Raw genomic sequence first — 18,752 nt, 5'->3', positions numbered from 1 at the left:
TGTGCCGATTTTACAATTAAAAAAATAAAAATAATTGTATAAATAAAAAAATACAAAATAAATAAATAAAATAAAAACACATAGTAATTTATCAAAAATTTAATAAGCAACGATATATTATACCTAGATATATGTATGTATAAATATACCTAAATAAACTTATTCTTACTAATAAATATATACACGATGCAGACTAGGACCGTGTTAGAAGATATTTACGCAATCCGGTTTTGAAAATAGGTAGCAACTTAGAATGTCGGGTTTCAAATGGGAGATCGTTCCACAATTTTTCAAATTTAATCATAAAGGAATCTTTGTAACACTCAGAGCGAGTGTTAGAGTACTCAATAATGTACGGTGTGAAAACACGATTCCTAAAAATTTTCACGATATAAAAAATACGATAGAAAAAACACTAACTCAGTTATTCAAAATTTTACAAGACCGCTTCAATATATATGAACTTTACATTTATTTTTAAATCAACCGAACTAAATACAACACGTATAGCATACGATATACATTTTTCAAATTGCTTTAATTTCCTTTTTTAAAAAATAAATTCTGATATAAAGCCAGTGTACATATGTATGTATAAAATGAATCGTATTAGTACGTGGAAAGTTTGACTTCGAGCCGTGGTAGTATCGACTCTTAAAACTCACTAGTCAGTAATAATTTACCATCAGCACTTGCATAATTTACCTTGTATATTGAGAGAAAATAAATTAAAAAATAAAAAATAAATAAAATTGTTTCTAGAAACAACTTTTAAACTTTTTTAACCAACATGTTAAAGTTTTGCTTTGGAAAATAAAGGACAGAGAGTGTTATAGTAAAAAACATATTCATTATAAACAACTTTTCTTCATCTCGCTCTAACTTCGAAAATTAGAAAGAAATAACGACTAATATTGACATGATGAATATTTTTTTAAGATAAAAATTAAATCGCAAAGATCTGAGGGGCACTACCACTACGCCCGTCACCCTCAGACATAAAGTTAACAAACCTCATGTAATTTCATCAGCTTCTTTACCCTTCAAAATCAGAATGCAATAATTACTGCTTGATGGCAGAAATACTTACAATTCCCTAAACGAACTCTTTCATAATGAATATATAATTATGGCTAAAGTTAATACATGATTTATTGTTTATAAAAAAAGGTAAAAATCCCTCAATCTGACTAGACTGGAACCAATGTCTGTTGCCATGCCGGGGACACCGCTCCTAACGCACTGAACTACAGACCGAGTCAGTATATCCTACGAATTTCTCTATCGGTTTGTTAGAGATCTTTGTATAGAGTGGCGGATTTGCAGTGTTGGCCGGCCTAGGCCCCAGGCCATGTAGTCAGTACCAGCCGCCCCTTTCTCAACACTTATCATATACCGGTAGACTACATAATTTACTTAATTTATACTACATAATTTACGTGGCAAACTTTTATGTAGGCCTTTTTAAGACCGACTACTTTCAAGAACATTGATTTGATCTCTTATTACATTATACACTTAAACCTTCCTCATGAATCACTTTGTCTATTAGTGGAAACCGCATGCAAATACGTTCAGTAGTTTTTGAATTTATCGCGATCAGACAGAATACAGACGCGGTAGTGATAATATAGTGATTACACATTACATTATAGATATGTAACATATGTATATTTTATTCATAAAATGTACGAAAGTGATTTAGGCAGATTATTGTTTTACGATACGGTGCAGTGCGGCCCGCCATAATGTGCGGGAGCCTTTAACATATTTAGGTAATTTGAGTTATTTCTTGCTATCAGTGAATTTTTTGTCACGATTGGCCGCCCCTAAAATCTGGCCGCCTTAGGCCCGGGCCTACGGGGCCTTAGGGCAAATCCGCCACTGTGTATAGAGTTCAAACGGCTTCTTTTTTGCAATTGCCACCTGTGAGAAACTTATGAAGTTAGAATCCAGTCAAATCGAAGGATTTTTTCGTTGTATTGTTCGATTTTTGTATGTATGTTTTGATTCAAGATTTTTTATAATACGGGAATTCAAATAAAGAAATGCTTCGATGTGACTGGATTCGAACCAGCTACAGACCGAGTCAGATCTTAAGAATTTCTCTATGTGCTTGTTACAGATCTTTGTATTGGGTTTATAAGATTTCTCACAGGAGTGAAGTATGTGAATATCATGGTAGTTATACATCATGATATTAAGTAAGTAAATAAATACTACATATCTTATTTATTTATAATTCTTACTGCACCTACGTAACTTACTCGTATATGTACTATAATACTGTTCATTACTTTATCATAGCATGACGGTATGTTAAAAAGTAATATAATTAAAATTAATAAACGTTAGTGCAATTGAGCGTCTGTAAAATGAAACGATTATAGAAATTTTCAGCAAAACCTTGGCTTATTATTCTTTCGCCTTTACTCTTAATATTACGATAATAATAATTATATTTGTTTTCGCCAATAATCACTGATAAATAAATGTGCACGAGCCTCAAAAGCACCTACTTTTTTATTGTAGTTTATTGTTTTTTAATCGACTTCAAAAAAAGGAGGTTCTCAATTCGGTTATTTTTGTATTATTATTTAATTGCATTTGTGAGCCGATTTTGAGGATTCTTTTTTGTTAGAAAGAGGGTACATCAGTAGTGGTACCATTTGGATTTGAAGAAAATATTCCATCTCTAAGGGTGGCAAACTTGGGGATGAATCCGGTTTCGCGCACTTTCCGGTAACCGATATCAATAAAACTTGGCAAATAGATGTAACTCCACGAACTGTTGAAGTAAAAACCGAGTAGTATGTACTTATTTTTCTTTAAAAGTTTGTTTTTGTTCTGTAGTTTTCATTGTAAAATCCTGGATAAAATACGTTCCTGAAGATCCCAAAGAATTTTCAATTGCTTCCTCTTTCTCCCTCTATTTAAACACACTTGGCAAGCGACTTGCCAACCACAATTATTAATAATAATAATATTCTAGAGAACCATACCAATTACTTTATCTCAAACTAGGGAATCCCTGTACTAGAAGTACCAAAGCAAAGGAATTTACTCCTCGAACAGGCAAGAAGCCAGTTCCTGCCTGCAAACATGTTCCCTGAACGTTATAACTTTTCAAGGCGAGAGTGAATAGTGCATGCTACATCGGGTGAAATGGAGGTCAAATGCGCACTTACATTTTATAAATAAAACGAAATAACCAATTTATAAAAGTTAATTTCTCAAATTTGTCCGACCGAGAAATGAAACCCTGGATCGTCTCACCCAGCACCCACAGAGCAAACCGTTGAGTCACCGAGGACGTCAAACTAATTAGTTTCATGGATAAATACATAATAAAAAAAAATTTTTAAATACGAAAAATATAATACTTAATATCACAATTTACTCCAATCCTATTATATTAAACAGATTACATAGTAACATTGAGTTCAGTCTCTATACAAATCCTTATAAAAAAAAAAATAGAATCTTTATTACGCGGCTTAACAATTTTGTCCATAATTTTAATTAAGCACAATCATTTCTACTGGAAAACATGAGGGTTTTTCATTATGCGTGAAATTGCTATACCGCTTAATTAATAGAGACTCGAGAAAATGATGAAATGTGGAACTATACAGCATTTTCATTTTTATTTAATACATTATCAATTATGGAGCTTCGGTACAAAAACCAATAAATTTCGAATCTAGAATGGATTTGTCGCATTGTGCTTTCAAATTATTTTTAAAGTGGATTTAGTTGTTGATATTCGCGGGTCGATAAATTATTCATACAAACAAACAAAAACTACCTTTTGGCAATTTTTAAAGAGAAGAAGACATAATGTGTTCCGACAATCCGCAATTAGCAATATCTCAAAAACTATTTTTTTTTCGAAAAGGTATTCGCCATATTTAGTACGGTTGGGTAATTTTACGAAAAATTTCAAATAGTGGAAATTTTTCCGGAAACATTACCGAAAAATTTACAAAATATAATTTGGAAGGCTCATATTATGTTACAAATCCTGAAAATGTAGAAATACAGAAATATCTTTTAACTTTAATTTAGCGTTAATTATAAAATAAACTTGTATAGCTAAAAGCCTTCTAGAGAAAAACGAGATTTAAAATGATTTCAAAACAACAAAAAAACCTCCAACAACCAAACCACCACCACTTATTGTTGGCTCCATCGTTTTCGTTAGTAACTTCAACTTTTGACAGGTGTCAATGTCAAATGTGGAAAATTAAAGGAAAAATATCTGGAAAAATGATATGAAAAAAAATGAAAATTTTCCATGCCCCAACACTAAACGTATGTACATGACAAAATCTACCGCAGCGCCCTCTACTTTTACGTTTACAAGGGAAAATATTAAATTCCTGTATTAATCAATTAAAGAAAAGCATAATAGTATATAAAGTTGAAAAAAACTCAAGTCTTGTGTGTATCAAACTTAAGGACACTAAACAGAGATAGTTTGCGTTTACTCCATAAACTATAATTGCTTTACTTCTTAATCATATTACTGTGAATTACTTTTCCAAAACACAAAAACTAATTCAAACAGTTTTTATGGAGTTTGTTATATTTTAGTAAACTCCCATGAATCATCAACATGTACAAGATATCGGTTCATAGATGGTAGTTCTCAACAAAACCAATGTCCAATTGGTCCCTAATAGTGCTAGGCCAATTATGGTCTCACAGTAAGGAATTTCCTGTACTATCAGTACCACAGTAACAAAATTAACTCCAAGCCATACTCAGAACACCAGACCAAAACTAATTAAAAAAAATTGTTTCCTAAATTGGAATCGAACACGGGACCTCCACATCTAGTGTCCACAGTTTTATCTGTTGCGCCTTTCAAGTTCTTTAATGAACTAGCATAAATTAAGCTTAAAAATACAAAAAGCTATGAATGTTGTCTGGGCGGGCCCTGCGATGGTGGCGCGGGAGGCGCGGGTGGCGCAGGCTGGTCGGGCGGCTGCAAAGTGCGCGTGCGCCGGCGGGTATAATGTTGCCACAGCAAAATTGCTTGGTCGTCCATGAACTTGCAAACCTGCAATGATAACAACCGAAATGCTTTACCCACAGAGAATTCACAATCTATACAATATTTTTCCTTATTAATTTAGAAAAACAAAATAAAAGTAATAGACGAGTTTTTTTTTTAATAAAGGTTACCTAGGTAAATACCAAAGAGTATCCTATACCCGTGAGGTAATAAGTAGTAGCATAGACCAATATCCATTTACTCAGAATGTGTATAAGTGGTATAGACTAATATCAATTTACTCATAATGTGTATGTAACAATTGTCCATATTTGTATACATGCTTTGCATTCATGAATTAATATGGCACTTTTAAGCTCCAAGATCTTAAGTGCTTTATTGTTTAAGAAAATAAATAGGCAGTTGCTCTTCACTCAAACCACCAATGAATTTTATTGAAAAATATTATAGTTTTATTTTTCACAGGTAAAGTGAAACACAGAGTATTGTATACTGTTACAGGACCCATTTGATGGTAAAACTACAGCATTAATTACTTTGTTTGTGCAGCAAAGTTTTCTTGTATTAAATTGATGAGTTTACACCCTTGTTTGAACTGTACACTACTTTAATATTAACATTTCTACCACATAAAAGTTTTTACCTGGTAGAAGAGAGTTTAGTTTATTTTATTGTTGAATGACTGTCACGTCTAACCGTTCCCACTAGATCATGATGACAATTTATCGGTTCACAGCAGCTGCCTTGTCATTTGAACGACATAATCATTTGAAACGGAGTATCTGTCATCGCATTTTTTTTAAGACATATTGTTTTTTGTCAGATGACTGTCAGGAAGAAGTAAGTAAGTGAACTGTACACTATTTTATTATTAACTTATTTCTACCAGGTAAAAGATCTATTCCTAAGTTTTTGAAACTAAGTAAAAACAATAATCATAGTTCCTCTTTATGGTACATAAAGACCCATAATCCAGTACATACTTACCTGAGCAGAAACGCATTCCCTTCTAAACGCTTCATGTTGAAGTAGCTCTAGAAAATGTAGACACATTGGATACTTGAGGTACTGTGCATACTCTGGTTTGCGCCAGTACTGTAGGTATTTCAAATAATTCACGAAGGTCTGTTCTTTTAGATACCCACGCTGTGCTAGAACTGTAAAATGACGAATTATTAATTAGTTCAATGACAGCGTTCCAAATTTTTCTTGTTTTAATATAACCTACAAAAAAACTTACAATGTATATAATTGGGATTTGCCAAACACTGCACGAATTCAAGCTCTACTTGAAATCTAAGTCTGTTAGCTTCTTCTGTCTCTGGCATCACTAAAACAGAGATAAAATTGACATCAAAAATGTTCAAAACCACTGTATAAAAAACACTTCTACAAGCATTTTACTATTTTATCTTGGTTTTTAAAGTGATTTCATTTGTAACATAAAAACATGTGGTTCATACTAACCCTTTGCAGTCATCATTGCTGCAATTATCGAAAATTAAAAGAATTTTGGAAAAATTGTTTTTCCCTTCTTCTTGACTACAAATTACTTTTTTTATTACTTTTATGGCTCTGGGTAGCAGCATGGGCACATAGCATAATCGATATTATATTGCGTATTGCTAAATTAAGTATTAGTAATTGAATCTAAAATTACCGATTATGCTTTATTAAAGGGTCCACTATATTTCCATTTCCAGCCATAAGAAACCTTTAGCAATAGATCATATATTAATGCTCCTATCCCATCCTAAGAAAAAATGTAACTATTAAAACCCGCCATTTGAACTTTCGTTCGAGTTCACAAAACACGTCACAAAGTGCGTTTTGTTTGCTTTTTGAACACAGTGTAGTCGTTGAAACGTTGAAACATAAATTTAAACGTACGCTGTAAAGTGGCATAAATATCAACTAAATTAAATTGCATATCTAATGAATGATTGAAGTAATTATGTTATTAACAAAATTTGCAGCACCAGCAACTGCAACATTTAAACGCTCTGCTAATTTGTAATGGCGGAGCTCAGATTCACTGTGATCACAAAAATTAATTGAGATTTTACGATTACCAGACGCTATTTGTTTCATACTGTGTTGACTAATTATGTTGTTATTGTGGAACTCTATTTAATTTACTTTAGTTTTTCAGTAAAGTTTGTTAATAAGTAGCGAAATCTTAAGGTTGTATTTTGACATTTCTGTACAATGGCTGCAACCAGGCGACTTCAAAAGGTGAGTAATCTTTTTTTATATGAAATATGTACATTTATGTAATTATTTTTGCCAGTAAATGTAATTTAGTATTAGTCTCGAAAGTATGCGACTAGTTTATCATTCTTTACGGTGATATAACCTGAATTTGGTGACAAATTTATATATACTGTAAAAGTGCAAGAAACATCAAAGAATTTCAATTCATACACTCTAAATAAGAAGGTCAAAGCCTTTGTTAATCAAACTTTATCCTACATTGCCTGGAAAACGGTTAACCGCTATAATTAATGTATTATATGCAAATGTGAAATAATTTCGCTGTTACAGGAACTAAATGATATCAGACAATCCGGATTGAAGTCCTTCAGAGATATCCAGGTGGATGAATCAAATATCCTCACTTGGCAAGGATTAATTGTTCCTGTAAGTACCTGTATAACTTAACATATTATAATATGTACAACAGTATCAATCTTGTGATTCTAGTGACTAATTTTCATTTAAACTCACAAATGCACATGCCGTCTTGTTTGTTTTCATTGTTCTCCATAGTTAACCCTTGATACAAAAAGAGGGGAGGTACAAGTTTGAAGACTGCCTGTGAAGTTATGTATCTGTCTGTGACATTGTAGCTACGACCATCTGTTGTGGATGTTTTTTTAGTGTTGAATGACAATCGTGTCTAGCCATTCCCAATAGATCGTGACAACAATTTATCGGTTCATGGCAGCTGCCTTGTCGTTTCCACAACAGAATCATTTGTAATGGCAATTATCTGTCACATTTTTATTCTGACATTATATTTATCGTCAGATGACTGGCGGCAAGAAGTAACAATTAGTGTACAATGCAAAAATATATGAAAAACATATTCTAAATTTTTCCTAGAATAAAACTTCTAATCTCAAAAGAATTTTTATCTGTATAACCTAATTATGTATCCCTAAATACATTTTGCTTGAGTAAGTATTATTATGTATTATAAAAGTTACATATTAAATAAATAAATATACTTATATATTATTATACATACGTATATTTAGTAGACCTCTGAAATTTGAAAGAAATTATATTATATGTTGTTTGTATTGATGAACAGAACCACCCCCTGAAATGCTTACAGATTGTTAGAGAGTGACCTTGTACAACTTATTCTATTTTTTAAATGTTTTGAAGAAAAATCAAATTAATCTTAAACACCTGTTCAGTTGACTGATTTATTCCTTATCTACCATTGACTTACAATTATATAGACGTCGGGTCCGCGCTAAAAAGTGTCCGAACTTATAGGGCGTTAAAATCGTATACAGAGCGTCATTCACGCTTTAGTCTTCGTTTGTTTGACTGACAGCGAAGCAAGCAAAATTAGACAGTACTGCGATGACATTACAATTTAAATTCAACGTTTTAGCTTTTTCATATTCCTTTACATGTCACTATGTTTAAATAGGTTGACTTGGGACATTTTTTTTGTGGTTTTTGTATTAGACCCGTCGTCCTATTATTTGTAAGTCAATGTTATCTATCATTAATTTGTTTGCCTGTATAAATGTGTTTAGCTATCACATATCTATCATTTATATCATCACAATCATAATTCTTATGTATTTTTTGTACTAGACTCTTACACTACTTTGATAAGTTTTTTATTATCTATATTTTTTATCTTTTTCAACGTGCAGTTGTGACTACAACATTTTCCTTTGCAGTTAAATTATTAATGTAAAGAAACATGTATTTCAATTTCAATAGAGCAACATACAAACTGGTTTACTTAGGAATCTACCCTATAAAGTGCAGTAGCTCCAAGAGAAGATTTCAGTAAAATATACTTCAAAACTTGAAAATTTCAGGACAATCCACCATACAACAAAGGCGCATTCCGCATTGAGATTAATTTCCCAGCGGAGTATCCTTTCAAGCCCCCTAAGATAAGCTTCAAGACAAAAATTTACCATCCAAATATCGATGAAAAGGGACAAGTGTGTCTGCCTATTATCAGTGCTGAGAACTGGAAGCCTGCCACCAAGACTGATCAAGGTGAATTACTCTGTCTCTCTCTTTATTTTCAGAAGATATTTTTAATGGTCTACTAGTTTTTTTATGTAGTTTAAAGAGGCCTGAAACATCCGGGCGTTTATGTCGGCCTTGTAATGTATGTATACAAATGACTATCCTACTTTATCTGTCACTGCTCCCATGAGAGTTATTGCTCCTCATCAGAAAGCAAAACCTCACATAGAAGTATAGAGCTTCAGCACTCTTCTTCAATAGGTTGCTCAGCATTAAATTTAGCTCTCCTACCTGAATGGTCTACTAGTTAATGAAGAAGTTCAGCAAAATATTTTCATTGTATTGGTAATAACTCAACCTTTGTTTATTAATCACTAGACTCGAGCTTATATTAAACTGTACAATCTTTTATGCAGGACGCTTGACCTGGATTAAATAAATGTTGTTGCAAAAAAGTTGCATTTTCTAAGACAGTAAAGCATGTAGAAAGTAGTAGTGTTCCGCCCTAGTGCGCAAAAGTGGCATTTGCCTGCACAACGCAGAAAAGTTTATTATGTTTTTAGAAGGCAAAGTAATTTAAAACTTTATTTGGTAGGTCCCTACCAAATAAAGTTTTCAAGTTTTTATTCAGAATAATAAATTTAAAAAAATTTAGTTTTCTAAATTATTGTTGTAACAGATGACAAAGAAATTGGGTAACGTGAAATTAAATCACCAAGATGTGACAAAATTGCGAGAACGTTTAAAAACAGTCAAACTTAGCATAGGTTTTAGAGCCCGCAGATAGATATCTCTTGCGCTCACCGCGTTTTGCGGGCCATCCGCCTAACACTTCGTATTTTGCGACTTATGGAATTGTTTTCATACACAGAAAACCCAATTAAAGTCACTTTTTCATGCAAATATACAATGTCTTACACAAAGGTCAACATTTAAGCCCTCCCTGCGGCTCTAGCGAAGTCAAGTCATTTGCAAACTTAATAGCCTTTTCCAGTTGCAATTTACAAACGTTTAGATTCCAATGATATGGGAATAATAAATAAATGTATTTCATTAGCCACTTCAGTAGACTTAGCAGGGCTAAGGTATTTTACAAAAGATATTGCAAAAGGCAGCTTTAATTAAGCCCAATAAAACACACTGTTAGTTTTTTTTTTTAATTTTGATAACAGCTACAGCTAAGCACTTGCATCAATTATAGATGGAAAAAGATAAAATGATAACATAAAATGATATCCGTCGATATCTTTTTAAAAAATATATAAATAGTCATATACACCTACCCCTACACATAACCTTGGATGGCCAAGGTTGTCAGCAACTATAATATTGCAATTCTGTTATTTTTTCCAGTAATCCAAGCTCTAGTGGCTCTCGTAAATGATCCAGAGCCGGAACACCCGCTGCGGGCGGAACTCGCCGAGGAATTCCTGAAGGACAGGAAAAAGTTCCTGAAGAATGCAGAAGAGTTCACCAAAAAGCACAGTGAAAAGCGGCCTTCTGACTAAATTAATTTTAGTATCGTCCAGCGGAGTTTACAGCAATGATCGTGTTTTTTTTCTAGTGTTACAACAAGGTATAGAAACTTTTCAAATAAATACATAATATAAACTTGAGATTAAAGTTTATTTCACTACTACAACTCTTACAGTTTTCCTGTAACTTGTTGCAACATTCTCTGAATACTAAATATGCCTGGCTTTAGTAAGCACAATGATATGTGTGCTCAATGTTTATTTAAATTTTTGTTGAAATTTATTTTGTTGACAGTCTAGCGAAATTTTATGTATTTTTTGTTAATAATAGTCTGAAAATAATGGAAAGAAATACTACACCTTTGTTGTTGTAGATTCAATATTTTACAACTTTCTGAAACAGCAAATTTGCTTTTATCAACCACCCAATTTACATGCAATACAATACACTATGCACTCTTACAAAATATAATTAGAAACAGCCAGGCATATAGCTTTATTATGCTTAACTTGATTTTAGATTTTGGAGTTATATTAGTTTGGGTAATGGTACATTAGGAATTTTCCCAATTTGAAAGTTTTATTTACAATTTTTAAACCATGATTTGAATCTGATCGCAGTGGATGTACCTTATTCGAGTGTCATCATAATCATGTATTTAAATTTGACAAGTCAGGTAAAAAGTCGTGATTTATTCGGTTCTAGTCACAAAAACCTAAACAAAAAACCACAAAAAGGTGTTTTACTATAATGCAACTAGAACTCACTAAATCATGACTTTTTATTTTACTTACCAAATTGCATGGCATGGCACAGGAATAAGGGCGCCTTCAAATTAGACGCTTATAGAAGCGCATCAGTAGCGCTGCAGTGACGTTGCAGCCGCGCCACTACAAATTTTTATACAATTTTTAGAAGCGCAGCTGCAGCGCCACAAACGCGCTCGCCACTTTGCAGACTAGATATTGTATGAAAATTAATAATGGCGCAGCTGCAGCGCCACTCCAGCGCTACTGATGCGCCACTGCAGCGCTTCTGCAAACGTCTAATTTGAAGGCGCGCTCTAAACGGCGGTCCGGATCTGATCTCAACGGTGATCTGCTGTTAACTCTATACAATAAGTATCTTAGCTGTGTTAGTGCTTGTTTGAAGCAACTTAAAGGATTGTTATCATTTCTCAAGTCAATACTATCTTATCACTATACAGCTATGTAAATAGGTCAATAGTAGAAATACGTTTTGAAAACTTGAAACTAAATATTAGTTTAATCATTTCATAATGTGCATTTTATGGTTAATGGTATGTTAAATATTATTGTGGTGACTTGTTCGTTTTGATCATGCGATTTTTCATTTATGGCTGGGGAATTACGCGCGCTCATTTTGGACGACAGTGACAAGTTTTAGCGGTTAGATGCAGTTGCTAATCGTCTACCTTTACACACTCCCACGAGCTAAGCAGCATACAAACGAGATGCACGTTTTTAATGATTCAACATAAGCGATTTCATCGACACAGTAAACGCATTTGTATCGCGGCTAAAAGTCACCTTATATATCCGCTCTTAAACTACAGCGATATCGAGCGTGCAATGAGTTATAAGTTTTCACAATTGGGCCTAATTGTGCGCGCGTAAATTCAGCTGTTTTGTTCCGATTTGTCTCTTGCTTTACAATTCGGAGTGTTAACAATCTCAAGAAATGAAGTATCGTTTTTCTAGACTTATAAATCCCATGATTAGATGCTGCGAGATCGTATTATTATTATTTAATCTCCTTTAAGTCAACGTGTTGTTCTGTAACATTCTGTGTGCTGAACAGTTCAGTGAGAAACTTTGAAATATATATTTTTTTCGAATTGACTTCATTGTTTTTGGAGTGCCATAGGATTCGTCAAGTTCTATTCAACAAATTCATAGAAAATAACAACAATAGCAAAATGTACGTGTCTACTTTGAAAAGTCCGTGTTTTCGGATACTGGACGAATGGAAAATTAAGACATTATTCAATTATTCAGAAACTATCAAATCGAACCCCAATGTATTGCAGGTCAAATGTTTTTTCTTGATAGACAAACCGAGATAGATAAACCGTGTGGTTTATTTACGATATAGGTCCAATCATTTTCTATCAAAAAAAAATCCATCTGCAGGTACTTGCGGCTTTACGAGTAGTGTCAACATTTTAGTGAAAAGGTGTCAACATTTTAGACTTCTTATTTATTTTTAACATAACATACTAGTTTCTACTTAACTTTCATGTTATTGTTATAACACTCTCTAAATTATACTAAAATTAATTTTTCTTTAGTCGAAGCTCATGTATTTTGTTAAAAAAGTACATAAAAGAGTTAGCAATTTTGCCGCACCTTTACTTAGAAAGCCGCAAGTACATGCAGACGGATTATTTTTTTCTACATAGAAAATCATTGGAACTATACTAAATCTATGGCGCAGGTTCAAGTCCTGGTCAGGTCGAAGGAATTTATATTTCTAGATTTTTTTTAAGAAGATAAGAAGGCCATGAGGCTAGCACAAGTCACAATATAACTAGCGTGTGGGGGTGTCATTTTACATACATGTACAAGCATATTTGTATTTCTGCCACCACCACCGACGCTGCCACCGTGCGTGGCCCTTAAAACAGTGGCTGCGAATATGACGTGCTCAATGCTGCAAATTCGATCAATCAATCATCAGCCCATTTATACGTCCCACTGCTGGGCACGGGTCTCATGCCAAGCAAGGACTTGGGCATAGGCCGACAATATGCATGTAATTACTTGTCCTATCTATATCCTATGATTATTCTATTTTATACCGTAACTTCCTATGAATTAAATTCCCTATTCGTATTCTGTAAAGATTATTTTATCATCAAAGAAACTTACCTACTTTTATTAGATCCAATCTTGTCAAAATGACTATAGTTTGTATTTTTAATTTTTTTTTGCACCCCTATGTCAATAATTTTCCTCGCTTATATGCTTTACGCGAAGTGCCAAAACAAAAAAAAAAAGAATAAAAGTTTCTAAACGATAATTTATGTAACGTCATAGAAATCCCAGGAATTAGTATGGATGGTCATTTTAAAACATATATCGATGTAATGTCGTCTCGATATTTACAAAATAGTATCGATAAGCCAGAATATAGCTAACAGTCATAAAATATTTTCGGACTACAGATATTAAGTGCATCTGTAAAGTAAAATTTGGAAAGTTACAAACACGTGTTGAAGTTCTAGAAAATTTTGTTAAAGGAAATCCAGGTAAAAAGCATATCAGTGGTCTGCTGTAAGATTTGGGGAAAACGAAACATTATATTATGCGGGCTGGGATGCTCCGCGAAAACTACCAGACGTTGGCGAAAACTACGATTTAAAATTTTGTATTTATGCTACAAATATTTATTTGTACCTACAACATACCAAGTGACGCTCAACTATTATTTGTACATATTATGACTGTGACTGTGATAAAAAAAAACCGATACATAGTAGAAAAAAATTGCATTTTTTCACATATCGTCGCTTTAAAGTAAAAATGAAAAAACGCATACTCGTTTTCACATAATTCTTTTTTACAGATTTTTTTTTTAAGAAAAGCTTAGAAACTTCTTGCTCAAGTAGGTGTATTAATATAATATCTGGAAGAGGTGTAATGTAAGTAATTAAAATGCTAACCACAAACACTATCGCGTTTACTTCGTTTTACACCACATTATTATCCTCGTCGTGAAAAATTCCATAGAAATCACATACGAGACTCGTTATACGAGGTATTCACTCTGAGACGATGATGTGGAGATTAATAGTATCGACAATGTATATCGATTACGTCATGAAAAAATATCGATATTTTTTACCCCAAGCCTATGAATTACTCAAATCATCATAATCAATTCGAGGAGGGGTGGACAAAGAAGTTATTTTGTTCCAATTAGTTCTAGAAATCGTGATCCAAATCTTTTAAACTATCCTATGTATAATATAGTTATCTCGCTACTGCTTAATAAACAAGTGTTCAGTAGATTAATACTACAAGATGGCCGGTCACAAGTATATCACAAACTCTAGTAATTTGTTCGACGACGAAGATGTGGATGACGAAACGTTCGTGAACAGCTATAGGCCACGCATACCCGCAACGCAGTCGAAACCTACAACTGCGCCATACGGTGGACATATTGCAGAATTAGAGCGGCAAAGACAAGCTATGTTACTGCGACAGAGGGAAATAGAACAACGAACTTTGGATTCTTCCCATAGAAGTATAGGCCTTCTTCGCGAATCTGAGCAAATAGGCGTCCAGACTGCAGAGGAACTGGTCCGCCAGCGCGAACAGCTCGAAACAACCAACAAAAGGCTTGATGAAATTAACACAAACTTAAACTACAGCCAGAAGCACCTAAATGGTATTAAAAATGTATTCCATGGACTTAAAAACTACATTTCGGGTAAGTCAAATGATACCCCTGCGCGTAGTCAAACCTCGCCTGATGCATCCAGTATGAAAGGTCGGCCCAGTGGCAGTGGCTTGGTCGACACTATAACTGATTTTAATAATGATATAACACCTGAAGATCGGTTCCGTGCACATCCCTCTTCTCGCCTCAAAGGTTTGGACCAGCAAACCATGGCTGAACCTATACCTGATAGCCAGCGTATCAATAAAATGCTCGATGACAACCTAGAAGAGATGGTCCAACATATAACAAGACTAAAAGGCCTTGGTGTTGAACTTGGAAGGGAAATTGATACACAGAATGAACTGATAGACAATATTCAGGATAAGGTTGAAGTGGCCGACATCAAAATTCACAAACAAAATAAGACTATGAACAAACTTCTTGGGAAATAGTATAGATTCAATTGAGTTACCTTATGCTTACGAGGGCCAGGTCTATCGTATCTTATCACATCTACCAATGACCGCAATCTTTTTTTGGGTTGTACTGAGCTTTCTATGCTTCACAGATGGTCCTGCCTTACCTTAGCCACCCCAAGCTATGGCTATGAAACTTATATGTATAACTTAGTCCCTTAGCCCTTATTGTGTAATATATCTAAGTACTCAGTGACAAAGGGTTATGGTGACTCAAAAAAAGGGAAAAAATCTATATAGTAAAATGTTACAATAATTTTTATAAGGTAGATACAGCAATAACTTAAAGGAAATTAATAGATGTGAATGTATATTGCACACAATTTTTTTAACTATCATTTTTTTTTTATTAAGAAATTTGTAGATAAAACTTATGTTCTATTAGTATTTAATTGTTTTGTTCAGTATTTGTAAAGTATATCATACAAAGGTGGTCCTATTTAGATGTTACGTAAAATTTTGTATAGATTTATTTAGATATAGAAAAATCATTTATTTATTTATATAGAAAAATCTCAAAGCTTGGTTATCTATCAAGCATTACCATTGATTTTAAAAATATCAATGTAACATATTATGGATTTTCATTATACTAAATACTGAAAAACCAAAATATTAATTATTACTATAATGCTTATAGAGAAGTACACTACTACAGAAGATATTACAATTATTGTGTTTCCCTCATTTTGTATATTTAATAATAATAAAAGTTATATATAAACACCCTCTATTGTTTCAATGAACTGTGATAAATTATTATTATTTCTTTAATTATGATAAATTGTTATACGTAGTATTATGACTTGCTTATTCAATTTTTTTTTAATCTTTTGAGTCATTGGCACATTAATGTGATACTGTATTTGAGTATATAAAAGTAAAATAAAACAAATTATTCAACTGCATCAAATGGTCCTTTGTAGAATCGAAAAGATCTTTTATTTATTAGTATACAATTTAGATACAACCGTTGACACCGCCAGCGTCAGGTTCAAGGAAGACGCGCTTGGGCTCAATTTATATTACGGCGGGATCCCATTTGACACTTTAAAATTTCCCCGTGCGAGCTCCGGCAAACCATAATTGAGAAATGCAATTTTAGCAATCAATTTTTAACTTTTACATTTTATTTGAAAAACGTCGCGGTTTGTTACTGTATTCGCTTATTTCAACTATTCCTAAAACTAAACGTGCCTCGCTAAAACATCCTTTACCTATAGTTTACGGGACCACTCCTCATTTTAATATTTGAAAGAGATGAAATTGGAGGAAAATACATAATAAATACAACAATACTAGAGACCTCACCGAGTCAAAGTTGTGTAATAAATGAGTAAAATCTCTAATTTCCTCACGTTAGGCTGATTATTTTAGACCATGTAAATTGACCATAAAATTTTGGCCTATTCTAATAGTTTATGTTATACTACTTTTTTTGCACTCTTTACCACGCCATCGCTGGTTGGGATAAGTGGAATTTCATTTCCACTTATCCCTACCCAACCGTTTCTATTAATAAATACAGTCGAGAATAAAACTATGAGACGTATAACTTTTGGCCTATGATCTTTTTTTTCTGTTTTAAGTGTAGCACCAAACTTTTGTTTTTTTTTTCTGTTTAGCCCAATGTTGAAATGGTTGACTGGTAGACAATGCCTTATAGCATTAAGTCCGCCATTTGTACATTATTGTATTGTGCAAAAATATTAACTAAATTACATACAACATACAGAGGAAGCTGTTAAAACGACGGTGTGTCGGTACGAACTGAGATGTTTCTTTACGATAAAACAGCTCAAACCGGCAATGAGGTTTGTAATCTCTTGGCTGCATAGTTTTCCTCTGTGATTTCCCTTCCGATGAAAAATAGCAAACGGCGGGCAAGCAAACCTCTTGGGGTCATAACTTTCCGCAATTCGCACTTCATAGCGTCGAAATGTGTTACAGTTCGGAAAGCGAAGTTCCTAAAATCTGTTCATGCAAGTAAAGGTGCTGGTCCCAACGGTAGATATATTTTATAGATATATTTATGAAAGAAAAGTATCTTCAAACATATTGTATATTTTATAATTATTTACTTTTTAAATCAGTAATTTTTAGAAATACCTACTTTATAAGTATAGTTTACTACAAAATTTCAATAAAAATAATAAAATTTCTGTAATACGATTTTGCTTTCAAGAATATTACAGGAGTTCGGAATTATGCAATAGGCATTTCGCGAATTGGGCTCTGTTAATCTAAGGGTCGTATTCTAGAACTCTATTCAATGCTCAAGTCAGGATTGCCCTGGCAACACAAGCACTGGAAATACGACCCTAATGGCAGGGACTTGAGTATGATTTCGAGTGCTGTAAACCATTCTCAAATCCTGACTTGAGCATTGAGTAGAGTTCTAGAATACGACCCTTAATCTTGTTAGTGCCTATTTAATCTTTTCCGGTTCTGAGTGCATTGAAATCATAGTTCCGATTTCCGTTCATTACTAAATTCACTTGCTCTATTAGAAAGTACAAATTGACGCAATCTGTATATATTAAATGAAAGGCTATTTGGTAGTGCTTAGTTGCCGAGTCATTGCACCATCCAAGCTTACAACATAATGACCTTTTTTGATCTTCCTCTTGAATCTTACTGTTAGAACAGTCGTACGAAGGAATTACTCTATGGGGGACTATTAACCTTTCATTTCTTCTAAACTTTGAATTTCCAAAATATATTGTGGTAAGTTGGTAATAAAAATAGGTAAATCGATGATTACGTACACATAGCACTCAGTACCGAAAAGTCAAATCTGTAAGCAAATTGTAAATAATTTTTAAATAAATCAGTGATAAAATTGTAAATAGTGATTATTCATAGTGTTATATAAGATAGTATCTATCATTATTGATATATGTGACTTGATGAAAAAATAGTACAACAGTTCCTCTATTAGTTCAAAAAATACCTCCACCAGTAGACGGTAGGGATGGATTGGACAGCAAATTAAGTTACGGACGAATGGCTCTGCGTACTCGCACGCTCGGTGAAAATGGTATGGTGCATGGTGTCGCGCACTCTCTAATCTATAGTGTGGTTTAGTGCGGTAATACACGTCCGATTTCGTGTCTAATCCGATCCGACTATCGGATCGG

At 33.4% G+C, this 18,752-nt stretch overlaps 3 protein-coding genes across 4 annotated transcripts; 2 read left to right on the top strand and 1 right to left on the bottom strand.

The window, feature by feature from the left end:
• Window positions 1-3,513: 3,513 nt before the first annotated feature.
• On the bottom strand, window positions 3,514-10,558 carry LOC113225989 (mediator of RNA polymerase II transcription subunit 31). Of its 2 annotated transcripts, none has more exons than XM_026458484.1 (4): window positions 10,534-10,558; window positions 6,261-6,350; window positions 6,008-6,177; window positions 3,514-5,065 (listed from the first exon to the last, which is right to left on the bottom strand). In XM_026458484.1, exons 1-4 carry the CDS (start codon window positions 10,541-10,543, stop codon window positions 4,919-4,921), a joined length of 417 nt encoding a protein of 138 aa, XP_026314269.1. In that variant the 5' UTR covers window positions 10,544-10,558; the 3' UTR covers window positions 3,514-4,918. The 2 variants fall into 2 exon arrangements, with proteins under 2 accessions (XP_026314269.1, XP_026314268.1); XM_026458483.1 differs by lacking the exon at window positions 10,534-10,558 and adding an exon at window positions 6,488-6,590.
• Window positions 7,101-10,790, top strand: LOC113225988 (ubiquitin-conjugating enzyme E2 L3). Its single transcript, XM_026458482.1, has 4 exons — window positions 7,101-7,255; window positions 7,565-7,660; window positions 9,091-9,277; window positions 10,604-10,790. Exons 1-4 carry the CDS (start codon window positions 7,229-7,231, stop codon window positions 10,756-10,758), a joined length of 465 nt encoding a protein of 154 aa, XP_026314267.1. The 5' UTR covers window positions 7,101-7,228; the 3' UTR covers window positions 10,759-10,790.
• A 3,853-nt stretch (window positions 10,791-14,643) lies between these two features.
• Window positions 14,644-16,284, top strand: LOC113225970 (synaptosomal-associated protein 29-like). The gene has a single exon (XM_026458462.1). The coding sequence runs from the start codon at window positions 14,773-14,775 to the stop codon at window positions 15,586-15,588; it is 816 nt and encodes a 271-aa protein (XP_026314247.1). The 5' UTR covers window positions 14,644-14,772; the 3' UTR covers window positions 15,589-16,284.
• Window positions 16,285-18,752: the final 2,468 nt, after the last annotated feature.

The sequence above is a fragment of the Hyposmocoma kahamanoa genome, unplaced genomic scaffold (genome assembly GCF_003589595.1).
Source record: "Hyposmocoma kahamanoa isolate Upper Pololo Valley unplaced genomic scaffold, ASM358959v1 180, whole genome shotgun sequence".
NCBI lineage: Eukaryota > Metazoa > Arthropoda > Insecta > Lepidoptera > Cosmopterigidae > Hyposmocoma > Hyposmocoma kahamanoa.
This window is presented reverse-complemented; position numbering and strand designations above follow the sequence as displayed.

Excerpts from the sequence above, each read along its gene's own strand:
- LOC113225988 (XM_026458482.1), top strand. The coding sequence starts at position 7,229 with ATGGCTGCAACCAGGCGACTTCAAAAG. Across the intron at positions 7,256-7,564 it reads CAACCAGGCGACTTCAAAAG|GAACTAAATGATATCAGACA; the intron begins GTGAGTAATCTT and ends TCGCTGTTACAG. Across the intron at positions 7,661-9,090 it reads GGCAAGGATTAATTGTTCCT|GACAATCCACCATACAACAA; the intron begins GTAAGTACCTGT and ends TGAAAATTTCAG.
- LOC113225989 (XM_026458483.1), bottom strand. Across the intron at positions 6,178-6,260 it reads AAATCCCAATTATATACATT|TTCTAGCACAGCGTGGGTAT; the intron begins GTAAGTTTTTTT and ends GTCATTTTACAG. Across the intron at positions 5,066-6,007 it reads GGGAATGCGTTTCTGCTCAG|GTTTGCAAGTTCATGGACGA; the intron begins GTAAGTATGTAC and ends TTATCATTGCAG.
- LOC113225970 (XM_026458462.1), top strand. The coding sequence starts at position 14,773 with ATGGCCGGTCACAAGTATATCACAAACTCTAGTAATTTGTTCGACGAC.